Consider the following 14,383-nt stretch of genomic DNA (forward strand, 5'->3'; position numbering starts at 1 on the left):
GAGCGTTAGCATTCAAGTGATGCGATCAAACGGAACCAGAGGCTCCACCACAATCGTCCAGTCATGTGTCTAAAGGCCCGTTCACACTTGCGACAAACGCGACGCGATTTCTGTCGCGGCGACAAAAAATTGGTCGAGACCAAGCGACAAAAGCAATCGCGTCGCTTTGTCGCAAGTGTGAACGTGCCATTAGCGATGGTTCAGTCGGCGGCCGCCACGCACAAACAAGATATTGTGACGTCACTGAAAAGTTGCCGGAATGCGGCTTGTGAGCCGCCACTGTTTTCTTTAATATCTCCGTTATTTTTTTCGAAGTTCGCGATAAAATCGGTATGATTGTTATCGTGCCAAAGCAGTGTTGCTATGAAGCAAACTTGTATTTCGTCTTCACGGCCTCTTTAAGCAAAACCTACAACACTACTATTTGTACGTGCGGGCAACCTGTTTAATAAGGAATCAGCGGAGGCAACAGAATTAAGGTCAGGATAAATACTTGCAGCGAACAATGAAATCACACCTGGCGCTCTGTCAGGGCCGTCCCTAGCAGCGCGCCAAGTGCGAACAAGAATTACGCATATTTCGCAACCTTCCATGTTTCCTTTTGGTCCAAAAGATGGACTGACATTCCCCTAAGAACTTCACTAGTGGGTCCATTCACGCCTCAGTTTTTTATACTTTATTCTCACACAGCACCTTAGCTGGTGTCGAAAGCCCTAAATGTCTGTTATTTTTTTTTTTCTTCTGTGACCACACTTTTTATTTAGCCCTGTGAACAGCGAGGCAAGGACAAAACTATTATTTCTGTCATGCTATCGCGTGGGCCACCCGAAGAGAGCGAGACTGCCTACAGGGTCAATCGATTGCACCAGCAGATCAGCGACTCAGCTGTTCAGAGGCGCTGACGGCATGCGAGGCCAGACGATAGTCGAGCCACACATCAAGACAGTGCAGTCTAACCGCGAGCTGTCTGTCACGATACCAAAGCCTCGTTACTCATAGAAAAGAAGTCTGCTTTTCTATGTCAGTGGAGTACTGAATTCAAGCCCACCAACATCAGTCTTGCGAGGTTGTACACGAAAATTCAAAGCAGTATTCGGAATGCGGAAGGCATTTAGACGAATGTTTACGTCTCTTGACGGCTCGCCAGAGGAGGGCTTCGAAATCCCGAAAAGAAAATTTCGAAATGTCGTCTTAAAAAGGGAACATTGACGCGCAATGTAGTGACCTAGAATCACGGCCATCAAAGCCTCAGCAACAGAACAGCTGGGCCTTTGTTTGGAAACGAACCCGGTCAAAACAATGCCAGACTTCCCTACGCTTCATTGTTGGACGTTCAAGCGCATTAATAAAACAGAACCCCGGTTGCTTTTGGCGGCACCACGAGTGACAGAACCGCGATTCTTTCACTTACCTGAAACAGATTTACGAGCCTTTTTCACTGCGAGTCGCGGTCTTCGCTGACGAATGGTAATCCTCGGGGGTTTTTCGTAACCTCTGGGCGCGCAGAATACTTCAGCAACACGAAAAATTGCAGTATCCAAGTTCCCAAGCACAACACAGGTCACACAGTCAGTCTCACGCACACACCACGACAACACACACAGTCATCGAGCCGAGCTTTCAAAACCTTTCACATACGGAAAAGCTCGCCTCCGGCTGTGTTTACGGTGAGAGGTCACGGACGGAGCAAAAGAAACATTCACTCTAGACCCGTGGGGCCATCTACAATCCGCAGTAAGAAGTTATAACACAAAGGGTGACTAGTGTCGCCGTCTCTCGGCATTTCGCGAAAACGCAAAGGCACTGTTTCTCAGAAGCGCAAAAAAATGAAAACGCGGAAGATTGGTTTTCATCGTGCCTTAGCTTAAGGTTACAAGCTTAAATATTATTTCTGCGCACAAGAGCTAGATCGCGTTCACGAAGAGGTTACGGCAGAGCCCGCAGAAAGTGCGATCAAGAAACGCTAGCTGAAATGAAATACCGCAAGCAAAAACAAAGCGCGTAGGGCCCGCCGTGGAGTGCGTCGGCCACCGTCCGCCGAGACGAGTTTTCCTAACCCAAATTTTCGGGAGCAGAGCTAATTCCTGCCGGGTGGAGCGGGCGTGAGTGTCCACTATAGGTCAGTTCTGATCGCTTTCGCGCTGGCGGTGCCGCCGCGATGTGCAACGTGTATTTCGCGCGACTCGCAAGGTAAAAGGATCTCCCATTCCCTCCTCCTGCCGCGGCGGTGTTTTCCGTTGCCTGTCCGTCCTGTTGCCATGGTGATGCGGACGCATTTGCTTGCAAGGAATTGTTTGCGGCGTGCGCCACGGATGTTGCTTGCACGTCGCAAGGTTTTCCGAACCGGTGTGGCACCGTCGGCAGCAGCCCCCGTGTACCGTTTGGCATCTCGCTCGTTGGGTGTGGACTAACCGAGGTACTGTGTGGGCTAGCCCATCCTTTCCCTTATATGGGCAGGCGTCTTGATTTCGCTCGCGAATGTCTCTCCTCTCACTCGGCCTTGCCTCCTTCGCATGAAGGCGACTGCGTTGTCCCGAAAGTGCGTGCTTGCCGAGTTCTCTGCACTCATACCGGCCTGTGGGTCTCGTGAGCGTTTGCTGGGGGTTCGTGCCTGCGCCACTAATCCTCGGATATTGCCCGTTGTGTCATCGCCACTCGTTCTCCGTCGCGTACGGAGAACTTGCCGGGAGAATGCGCGATTTGCGCGTCCGTACGTTTAAATCGATTTGCGTGGCACCATTTTTGGCTCCCGCTGTGCAATCTCGCTGTGAAATCTGCGACTTGGATAGCAAATTGTATGTGCGGAGTGCCGATTGTAATGCCTTTGTGTTGACCGCTGCTTGCAGCTGTTTCACTGTGCAGCATGTGACTGATACGCCGAGCAGCAGCATGGAGGATGTCGGTAAGTACTCACTGAGATTCATTATTGCGAAATCATGCGCGAAAATTAAATTATGGCACTTTGTATTTGTATTTTTTGTCTTATTTTCACGGAGCCCCTCATTTCCCATTTTCTGATTCGCTCGCTCGCTCGCATATATATATATATATATAGCGAATCAGAAAATGGGAAATGAGGGGCTCCGTGAAAATAAGACAAAAAATAAGGGTTGGCAGTCAAGAAAAACCGAGGTTTTTCTTGGCTGCCAACCCTTATTTTCTGTCTTATATATATATATATATATATATATATATATATATATATATATATATATATATATATATATATATATATATATATATATATATATATATATATATATATATATATATATATATATATATATATATACACACACACACACACATACATGCAGCAAACTTTTATTCATCAAAGTGCACGTGCAGAAAACACTCGTTATAACGAAATTGTTTCATTCAAATTCTCACTTTAGCTAAACTTTTTCACTATCCCAACTACAGTGGAGAAAGAGCAAATGAAACATATAATGAAGTCAGTTTCCTGATCTGAGGGCTTTGTTATAAAGATGTCGAGGGTTTAGCGTATATTTTTTATTGTGTTTGTACAACGCCCATGTGATTTGCGCACCAACTTACATGCTTCCTCCATTAATTCTGACAGGCCCCCCACAATCAGCACTAGCACCCTGTTCCATATGCGGAAGAACATTCCGCCCCGACGCTCTGGTACGTGAACCTATGCTAAAACAGTTCGTCTGTCTTGTTCCAGGAGCCACTAGCTCATTTACGTGAACGTTTAGTCACCAAACTAAACTATGTATTGTCGAAACATTTGTTTCAGTTGCGGCATGAACAAATATGTCAGAAGGCAAAGGCCAAGCAGCGTAAAGTTTTTGACTCTTCAAAGCAGAGGATTGAAGGGACAGAGATCAAGAACGTACCAAAGCAGAAACCACCCACACCAAAGGTAAGATTGTTATCACATATTTATAGCTGCTACATGTTGAAAGGTCGGAAACTGTGCTTCAAAATCTTTGGTAAAAGTGCAATTTCGTGACAATTCAGCCACACCAGTCCTTTCATTTTGTCAGGAAACCGGTTAGACACGTATTCGTTCGAATGGGTATCTGAGATGATCGATGAATGCAGCAGCTGCTTATGAATTAATAGAAGTGAAATATAGAAATGACATCGGTGTAAGGTTCCAGTGCTTGTTCAAAAACCTCAGGCCCCAATTAATCCTTAGGTCTCCATCACGGTGAGACCCATAGACAGGGTTCAGCTTAACGTGCACTCCAAAATTAAAGTTTGCTAGCTTCCTATGTAGTGAGCATTTGGAGTGCCCAGAAAGCTGTACAGATGCTAATTGTTTCTGTGCAGAATCTAAATATGGCTAATGATGCAATTTCAAGTGTATAAAATATGATCTGCTGCACATTTGAGGATACAGTTCTTTCAATTTCGACCAAGATCATTACTTTACATGCCAACAAAAAGCTGAAACATGTTGACACGATGTTACAGCTGATACAGGAGCATGCTGTCAAGCAATGAATTTGTCATCAAATCAGGTATGACGTTAGTTGGCCTTCCTTGACTTACCTGCTCCATCTGGGTTCCACACCATGTTAAACATTTAGACTTGCTTTTAACTCAGAAGAGAAGCACTGTGTTTCAAATGAGCTAAAAAGTGCTTGTGCATAGTTTTTGCAAGCATCACTAGACAAAATAAATGAAGGCCTGAGCAAAGTTTAGCACATATTAGTAACAAACTAACAAATCTTGCGCTCTAGTCACTTTTTTTAACTTGGTATTGTGCGGACTTTTTTGGCTCTTATGGCTACACCCATAACACCATGGAAAGAAAAGTAAAGAAAAGTTTATTTAGATTTAACTAAAGTATAAGCTGCACCAAAGATTTAGAGAAAATGGGAGTGTCAGGCATTCGACAAATTGAGGGAAAGTACAGTTGGCAGGGGAAACTTTCCCACATCCCCATGTATTTGCACCTCTCGCTTTATCCTGTTTATTCTCGGCTCGGACACAAAATCAGAGGTCCCCGAGTGGAGGGAAGCAGCCATACACAAGAAAACAACGACAGGTCAGTCCAAGGGCTGGCTTCTGACCATGGAAAACTGCATGTGTGTGCATTTTTTTAAAAGTTGGCTGGAGAAAAGTGCGTGAAAGCTGACAATCTTGACAGCATAACAGGTTACCTTATCTAAGATAGAAAGAGATATCCAATCGAGCTGATGGCGGAGTCATGAGCGAGCCTACTTTTAGGTGATAACAACATTCATGTTTGGTTTTGTTTTCTACAAATGCTTATGTTTAGCAAAGGCAGCTTTTTAAAAAGGAACGACTGTTATCAATCAGCAAAAAAATTTGCTTTTCTTTGTGTGATGACACCGTCTCTAGTTCTCACTTTAAACCTGAAAGGGAGACAAAAATGGGAAACAAAAAAAGCCACAGCAGTGAGTCCTGATGGTATTTGCACCTCTTATTGGTATGACCCGCCTAGACAAGTTTATTTTCTTTTTAAGATATTTCTTCAAATGTCGAAGCACATAAGCCCACCAAGCACCTTTAGCAGGTTACTTGAGAACCAGAAAAATTCCTTGCTATGAAACAAAAGCTTGTGAAAAAGGCTTTAGCAAGGGAGGGCGAGGCTTTCAGGTAGAACCGCATTTTACATTTCTATAGCTGAAGCTACAAAAATGCACTTGAAATTTCTGGCACGAACTGATATGGTTACTGGTTTCCTCCAAACTCGCCAACGTCGTCAAATGTTTTTACATTATGTAATGAGCCGACTGTCACAATGCCACGTCATTGCAAATGGTACTAGCATTCGAGGAGGCATTTCTGGTCCACGAAACTAAAATAGCCTTTTTTTTTTTCCTTCCAAAAGAGGTTTACCACAACTGCACCATGAAATTCAGGGTGTTTACTCTCAGTGCCTACATTGATCAGGCTTGAACACCTATTTGTACCTTATATCATAATGTGCTGGGATAGCGCCGCAGTAGCACATTCCGCTCCTACTTCGTATCGTGCAACAGCTGATTGAAGAGAGGCCTTACTTAGTTCTTTTCTCCTTTCTCCTCTTTTCTTTGTTTTTTTTTTCTTTTTAGTTTTGTTGTTTCCCTTTTTTTTGTTGTTGTTGTTTTTTTACCTGCTGTGCTCTTTCTACAGTACAGCGGCGGGCCAGGGCTGTTTGAAATACGAAAGTTTACAAATGTCAATTTGGTCGTGCAGGCCAAGCCGAAGGCGCGGACCAACTGGAAGGAGAAGCACGAAGAGCTCATCCGGACTATCCGTGCCGCCCGCGGCGAAGATGTGGGGCCGTCAACCGGTGAAACGACAAACGGCACCAGTGGCAGCCGGCCAGCAGTCCCAGCCGGCAAGTTTTCTCTCCCCACTTTGTTTTCCTTTTCGTCTTTCTTTCTTTTTTTGTCTGGTAAATTATACAGCCTTGCACCAGTCTTGGCACTAGTTCTCAAAACTCTGTCAGCACAGCACTCATTCTTCAGCGTCGTTTTAACATGCTTTCCATTTTTGCAGCTTTCTTCTTCTTCTTTTTTTCTTTTTTTTTTTTTTTTAGTTAATTCAGCAAACTGTAAGAGGAAAACCAGAATAGCATAAGACAGCTTGCCAAATTTCCTTTGCTGGCTTACTCTACTGATGGCTCAGCAGATGGATGGCACAAAGTTCTGTTAGTGCCACGCCACTTGTATCTGTCAGGAGAGTGTGCTTCGCTGATGAATGTTGCGGCGTAAGCTATTCGTGTTGTAAGCTATTCGTGTCGTAAGCTATTCGTAAGTTTTCGTGTCTTGTCCGCAAGTCTGACATTAGAGAGTTTTAGTATAGCGTTTAGCTGTGGCTTTAACGTTTGCGCGCCGCAACCGCAAAGGGATAGCGCCTCGCTACGTGACAGAACCGCTGGACGTAAGTTACCAAATGAGTTTTGACATTGTCTTTTCTTTTCTTACGTACCGAACTTTAGAAGGAACTATGCAACCCCGTGCGTTCTTTTTAAAACTGCTGATACGGCGCCCACGTGAGTCGAAACATGGCTACTACAAGCTGCACGAACCTCATCAGATCATTGTTTTCATGGCTTTCGTTAATTGTTCCCTTACGTCAGAGAAAATTGCTTAAAGTGTCTGTATATAAGTAGCAGTATTTACAAGTTACAGCCTACTTGTACCTTTTTATTTTCTTGCATCTCGGCTGAGAAACAAATACGAATAAGAGCTGGCTTGTTCTTGTAGATACTTTGAGCTTAAACAATAGAGTTGCGACAAACCCAGTGCACTGCAGTGTAGCCGTACAAATTCAGCCGCGAAGAGAACTGAAAACGACCTTTTCTTTTGAAATTCACTCAACGTGCATCGTGCTCGTTGGTGGTGAGATCACAGCACAAAGTGAGTTCTACAGCACCCTTAACAAATAAGGGATGTTGTTGTCATCCTCGCACAAACGTGCATTCCTTGATCTGTTTGCGTCACTTAGGTGGCCGAAATGGCTGTACAGGGATATTGGGAATCTTGACAGCTTGCAGGCAGAATGACAAAAGGGGATGTTTTTACGTTTGCTTACTTCCGCACTTAAGAAGCCCTTGTGAAAGTTTCGCACAAAAGTGCCTGCGTTCTGTGTAGTTGACATAACCATTGCCAATAGGTGTGTATACCTTGTCTGCTGCACCATTTTTTTAATTTTCAGTAATCTTGTGCCTTTGTGTGGACTAGGAAATTGTGTGGATACATATCTTTTTGAGTTGTTCAATGTTATATTGTTCAATCTCAAAACCTACATACTTTGTTTGAGGAACCTATTAATTAAGGCTTCCTGGGAAGGCTTTTTCGGAGCAATTTCATTTTTTATTATGCGAAAAATATCCAACAAAACTGCCTATAAACTGGGGAGCTATTAGACGACCCGCAGCTTTTGAAACTGCTTGAGTGCTGATGAACGCTCTTGAGCAGAACGATTTGGCCACAATTGTGGGTGATGAAAGATAAAAAGATCGCATTACTGTGTCCACGATCACACCCGGATTTTTGCTGGGAAAATTCATTCAGTTGCTCTGTGACTACAGTTGTGCAGGCCAATGGCATCAGTGTGCTATGTTTTATTTTATTTTTGTTTTTCTTTCCCTAGGATACGTGGAGTGCCCCAGCTGCAACCGCAACTTCAGTGACCGTGCTGCTGACCGGCACATTGCGTGGTGTCAGGAAAAGAAGAACCGGATACCCAAGAGCCCGGCGAGCGCCGAAGCTGTGGAGAGGCTGAAAGCAAGAACAAAGGTCAGTTTAGGTCGCAAGGACAGTACTTCGGAAGTCTCAAAACGAAATCTACAGAGGCTGGTAAACTGCTTGCTGATCAGATATTGGGCGAATAGCATGTAGGGGAAACAAAACCCCCCTTTGGTTTTACTAGGGGGTGGTATCCACTAATTGTGGAAGTAGTCAGATCTCACCTACACACCGCACATGATTGATGTGCCATTTGCTACAGATGCACTTCTATTGGCAGACACTGACAATACTGTGGAGACGACACTGCACAAAGACGAAAGTGATCGTAAATCTGTGTCTTAACTGGCGGCACGTTCTGAAGCTTCCGAAGCATGTTCGACGGCGCTTTTTGCAGGCAATGTTTTTACATGAAAAAACGCAAGCAGATGCTGGTCTGCCTGGACTCGCTTTTTTTTATTTCTGTTCATGTTTATAAAGAATGCTCCTGCACATATATGCGATGTGCAAGGGATTCATTAAATCAAAAGTGTGGTAAAAAAGGTATCTTGTAAAATTGCAAAAAAAAAAGAAGAAAACTTGGTTTTCAATAACTAAATAATATAATTAGGCAAGAAAGGGGAGACATGGACGAAGTGAAGACGGACACATACACACCTGATGATGATTTTGATTCTGGAGTTGAATGCACCAACGCTACACAGGCGATGAGGCACACTGTAGTGGAGGGCTCCGGATTAATTTTGACCACCTGGGGATCTTTAACGTGCGCCAAAATCTGGAACACACGGGCATTTTCGCTTTTCGCCTCCAGTAGAACAGCAGCCATCGCGGCCGGGAATCGACCCCGCGTTCTTTGGGTGTGCTTCCACATCCCGCACTGTTTCTGCAAATGTGGATTTTTCACGGGGCTTGTTGCGGCTCTCATGGGAGAAAATAAATCAAAAATCCGGTAATAGCCTGGGTATTGAGGGCTGGGGTAACCTTGGAACTCGAGCTTCTGCTCAAGATTTCGTCACCGCGGACAACAATGTTGCGACCTGCAGCCTAAGCTCTATTGAAGGATTGGTGGAAGAAGCCAATTAAATTGCGACTGACAGTGATGGTGAAGGATGCCGACTCGTGTGACGAACTGCAGTCGACGTCAAAACATTATCCCGCTCTAGATGTTCTGCGACGCACAATAAGTTCTGGCAGCGTGAGCGACAAAACTGCAGCACATTTATACGCGTTTCAGTTGGCATTTCTCCCTGACATGGAAGGCAGGAAAGTACAAAATAGCACTACGGACTTTTCAGCCCACAGTAGGTGTGTTTAATAAAGCTTGTCAATTGTCATGTTCATCTGTACTGTTTTGGCTCATATAAATTCGGGAAGATACAAAGATTTTGTGTGGGCCCAACGGATTCGTATCATCGAGATTCTACTGTAGTTAGCGTGGTGACCACGAACAATGCGTGGTGATTTCTCTTCCACGGCCCCGTCAAGATAAGATAAGGCTCTAGACTTTTGCCAAATAGTGTATTCCAAGGGTGGAGCTGCGCAATACCGCCACAAATAAGACTTTGAGTAATTCACCTTGTTGTCCCTTGAAGTCCTCTCCTGCCTCATGGGAGGAGGAGACAACACAACACTGTCGTCTTGAGGTTGGGTATTGTGGTACTGCTTTGAAGAGGGCCAACCATGTGTCTGTGGCCTATCGATTCTACTCTACTGTCTCATGAAAATACCTTTAAGGTAAACCACTTTTAATCAAGTATTTTGCTTGCCTGTTTTGCTTCTTTCCTTATGTGTATGTGTGTGTGTAGCTCATTGACTAATTCTGCAGTGTCTAAAAAAAATTGAGCCCAGCTTTACTGAACGCTGATGTTAGCAGCGAAGCTGCCTGGCGTTCCCTAATCGCAAGGCAAAGCAGATCGATTTGCACAAGCTAACACTGGCTGAGCGGTTATTGCTAGTGTTACCTGGACAGACACAATGTACGGACTTTTACTGCTGCTTTCAGTGTTTGTTACAAGTGGAACTCAGAGATGGTGCCATCTGTCCGAGCAGAATGCTGCGGTACAATCGCATCTGAACTTTGAGCAGGTGACGCGACCGGTTTTGCCACTCCTGCCTTTCCTTCAGGCTTATAGATGCTATTCCACGGCACGGGCGTCTGAGCCAGGATGCAAGGCGGAGTGATACCATTTGCTTATTTTTCATTGCAGACTACTCACGTAGCTTCCAATGTGCTGCGATGCTTGGCACTTGCTCTCCATCACTGGGCTATGTATGCCCTCTCCACTATGCGGTGCCCGTGTTACTGTGCCCCGTCCCATGAAACCCTTGACCAAGAACAGCTTCAGTGTTAAAAGCATATGCGTCTTGTTGCTGTTGTGATGGTTCCCTTTTGCTCCTTTCCTGCCTCTTTCCAGTACAAGGTACCGGTGCCGGGAAAGAAGAATGGTACGGTGAGCCCCTCGGGCTCCCAGGGCTCCAAGGACGGCACCAGCAGCAGGCTGGGCGTGGACAGGGGACACCAGCGGACCAAGTCCTCGCCCTCTACACTGGACACCAGCACGGGGGCAGCCGGGGACAAGGCCAAGAAGACTGTCCTCCAGTGAGCACTCCGCTTCATACTCTCTCCTCTGGTATTCTGAGTCTCTCCGACACTCAAGCCTCCAGTGTAGGAGATGCCACCCTTGCCATTTACTGTATTTTCATGCGTATAACCTGCACCAAAAATGCGAAAATTTCAGTGGCAAATAATGCGCAGAGTTCTTCCCTTAGTGCAGCTTCACGGCGATGCGAGTTGTGCTACGAAGCTCCTATGCAGTAACTTTGACTAAGCCTTCCATAGCAGCGATTGTGCAAAACATACAAGGACAAGGGAGAAAAAACAAGGATGAGCGCACTCTAACAACTGAATTTTACTAGTGAATTGTGGCTTTCGCCTTGCAGTCAGTGTATTCTACTTGCTAAATATAGGCTTTTTTCTGTCTGCATAGTATGTGATGTGTTGCTTGAGCAGTAGCTTTGGTGCAGCCTTCCTGCATCAAATGTGTGGTCAATACGCGAGAATTTTCTTTTTCTTTTCCGGCAGGCTGAAAGTGGGGGTGCGGATTATATGCAGGAGCGGGTTATACGCGCGAAAATACGGTGTGTAGCTTTCTTTCTTCTCTCTACCTCTTAACCGTGATGCTCTTCCCCTCTCCTCTTGGCCCGCCCATAAGTTCAATTCAGTTCTCTTGCATTTGCATTGCCTGCGGGTCATCTGGTGGGACAGTGCACACCTTTTTTTGTTTGTTTTAGAGAAAAGCTTTCTATGCCTCACTGATAGCCTCCGGCGCATGGCAAAACGCACTACAGGAAAGCCACCTTTACACAAGCATCTCAAGAAGACAAAAAAGCTCCCCGTGGTCGGAATCAAACCTGTGTTCGTCGCGTTATGAAGCCGATGTTTATCTGATTGCGTGATTCCGATACGATCAAAGCAGTTTGGATTTTACTGTAAAGCTTTCTTTGCCTCACTGATGTCGCCCTGCAGGAAAACCAACTTTCTCTGTTGAGAAAATTAGAGTCGTTAGAGATGTACAGCGCTGAGAAATTGAACATCAGAAAGGAAAATTTCTACGATAATTTCCAGGGCAGTGCTTTGCTTTTTGAGGTTAGAGCAGGTTGCCTGCGAACTAAGAGTTTTGTGGGGAAGTATTGACAAAATGATTGGGTATGCGTGGTCTGCAGAAAAGAAACAGAAACTATGCGGCACATAGTGTTAGAATGTGAGGGTATCCATCCAAGTCTACATGAAGCAAATATTCGGCTTCCAGAAGCGCTAGGATTTAAGGGTATCGCAGAGGAGGTTAACTTCAAGGCTGTCGAGGGGATGAAAAGAAGATTAGAATGCTGGTGGACGAAAAGCAGAGAGGGGAATATTGCCTAGGACAGTTACCACCTGTAACAGGGAAAAGAAAGTATTTCGGGCCTAATAAGCTTTAGTGCCTGCCCTAAGCAGCGCTAGTAGTACACCAAGAGTGTAAAACATGGCTATATTATTCCTTTTTGGTAAGATGACATGTCATCACCCCGCTTCAAAGGGGAAACCAATAGCAATCATCATCATCAATCATCATCATCGATGATGATCGTGGGTGAAGTGAAAGATGGTTGAAATGCGAGGCTTTCTCTAGTAAACAGCCAATGTCTTCAAAGTCCAAAGTCAATGTCCAAACTCGAAATTGGTGCACCCAAAACGCACTGCAGGAAAGCCAAGTTACACAATGGGTTTCCACCTCCCCAGTGGGTATGTGCCAGACACTTCAAGGCCATCATCATCATCATCGAAGTCCAAACTCGGATGACGACGAACGAATTCTTCACGAGATTGGACTTTGATTCGACTAAGTCTGAGGTAGAAGAAAGCTTCGCGTTTCAACCATCTTTTTCGTTAGACGAACCGGTTTTGATTTTTTTGTTCTGTTTGGAACAGCACAAGCCTATATCTTCTGCTTGTGCTTTCCTTTATCTTGCTCCTGTTCGGGGCTGTTTTCAGACGATTTCTTTGTTCCCATTCGCTACCATGAAAATCAATCTGACGGGTATTAATTAAAAGAATGCTGGGATCCTTAATTATGCACCTAAATTTTGCCTCAAATATGCCTGAGGCTTTTGTGCTGAATGATGTCCACATGTATCAGCTGTGGCAGTTGTAGTCGTTTCTAATGGTCTATTCTGGATATACTTTGTGTTCGGGCATTCTTTGACTTTGCTGGGGCGACCAAGATTTTTATGTTTATGTTGCCCTAGAAAGACTACGTTTATAAAAAAACATTGGACTGTTTGTAGAAATATGTAATGTGTGTGTCTTTAGCTGGAAGCCAACAATCTTGACACGGGGGGCACGCACCATGGCTTGTATATGCCATTGTCCTCACTCCCACCCCTTGTGATGCCCAATTGCATACCAGTGCAGACTGAATGCATGTTGCGAGACGAGACATTTATGTGAATGGGGATCATCCACTGAACGAATTTATGCAGTTTTGTGGAGAGGCTTACAGACCACGAAAGGAACAAGTTGACAGTATTTCTCCTCCAAACGACAACCCGACGGCTAATGTGTGTGCATGTGTGTAGGATAGAAGAATTGATTTCCCACACAGAACAATTGCCAGGCTGCTGCCAGAGAAGGCAATTTTGACTGCACACTCGGTACTGTTCTTACTGCGCCACTTCATTGTTTTAACATTGCTACAGACTTAGGAAAGGCTCTCGTTAGAATTAGGCATCCAGAGGACATCAGGAGGGGACACTTGAGTTGAGATTTATTGCTGTTCGACACTTCTTGTTTCAGGCGCCGAGTAAAACAGATGCCAGTGCCTGCCAAGCCAAAGCAGGTCAAGGCGGCTGGCGTCATGAAGTTCAAGGAAAAGTTCCCCAACCATGTCAGCAGTCCGTATAGGTAAGACGATTTTAGTCACGGCAAAACTATACATGGGCCAACATTCTCAACGTGACAGCGTTAAGATCACGGAGCAAAATAGTATTTTGCGGGTGTGGTCTGGAAAAAGAACGTCAGATATGTGCGATGCCGGCGGATTAAGCAATTGCATGAAATTATTGCAATTCTGTGCTTTAATACGCAGTAATTGTGTGGTATATGCTGCTAAATTCCAGCTGTCTTTCAGCACAAGGCTGGAAGACAGTTTCGCCACAGCAATTCTGTCACGTTCCGCTACAACAATTCCGTCACTGCTCGACGTGCGCTGGGACCAGGGAGCCCCGAGAGTCAGTGAATGTGACGGAATTGCTGTGGCTGAACTGTCTTCCAGCCTTGTGCCCTTGGAAAATGCATAAGATGACGAACAGTGTTAAGCCCCAGCAGGTCAAATCCCTTGCGGAAAAGGAGCTGCCTGGTTTTGTTTAGGAAGTTTTGAGCTGTGATCCTATAAATACTGCATTGAGCCAAATGGAGGTCTAGTTGGTCATATCGGAGTGGTTAGGAAAGTAGCCCATGAGGAAACGCACGAAGAAAAAGAACAATATATTTCTGAGGGTGTCAATTGGGTTTTCGCTAAGAAAAGTGGCACTAAATGTAAGCCGCTGAGTGTCAAAAAAGTGATCGACTTCTTGCGAGACAAACAACCAGCCTTGCTGACAGCGGATAAAAAAAGTGGTTTTGTTGTTATGCCCCATTCAGTGTATGAGAAAAAAGCTAGTCA

At 45.0% G+C, this 14,383-nt stretch overlaps 2 protein-coding genes across 9 annotated transcripts in view; one reads left to right on the forward strand and one right to left on the reverse strand.

The window, feature by feature from the left end:
• Oatp30b (Organic anion transporting polypeptide 30B) overlaps positions 1-1,672 on the reverse strand; it is a 260,754-nt gene extending 259,082 nt beyond the window's left edge. For both annotated transcript variants that reach the window (XM_077682802.1, XM_077682801.1), the window contains exon 1: positions 1,412-1,672. The gene's annotated coding sequence lies outside the window, so the exon portion shown is untranslated. The remainder of the gene's footprint in view (positions 1-1,411) is intronic.
• A 133-nt stretch (positions 1,673-1,805) lies between these two features.
• The window catches only part of LOC144151691 (uncharacterized), a 30,027-nt gene continuing 17,449 nt past the window's right edge, over positions 1,806-14,383 (forward strand). The window contains exons 1-9 of one of the 7 annotated variants that reach the window (XM_077682808.1): positions 1,806-2,190; positions 2,847-2,902; positions 3,584-3,648; positions 3,764-3,889; positions 4,976-5,023; positions 6,181-6,325; positions 8,086-8,231; positions 10,598-10,782; positions 13,516-13,623. In XM_077682808.1, coding sequence (XP_077538934.1) covers positions 2,159-2,190; positions 2,847-2,902; positions 3,584-3,648; positions 3,764-3,889; positions 4,976-5,023; positions 6,181-6,325; positions 8,086-8,231; positions 10,598-10,782; positions 13,516-13,623 — 911 coding nt within the window. In that variant the 5' untranslated portion in view covers positions 1,806-2,158. The other 6 variants (XM_077682813.1, XM_077682812.1, XM_077682809.1 and 3 more) reach the window with 6 other exon arrangements.

Source organism: Haemaphysalis longicornis, unplaced genomic scaffold (assembly GCF_048455015.1).
Source record: "Haemaphysalis longicornis isolate Haplotype H1 unplaced genomic scaffold, Haemaphysalis longicornis Haplotype H1 scaffold_9, whole genome shotgun sequence".
Lineage (NCBI taxonomy): Eukaryota > Metazoa > Arthropoda > Arachnida > Ixodida > Ixodidae > Haemaphysalis > Haemaphysalis longicornis.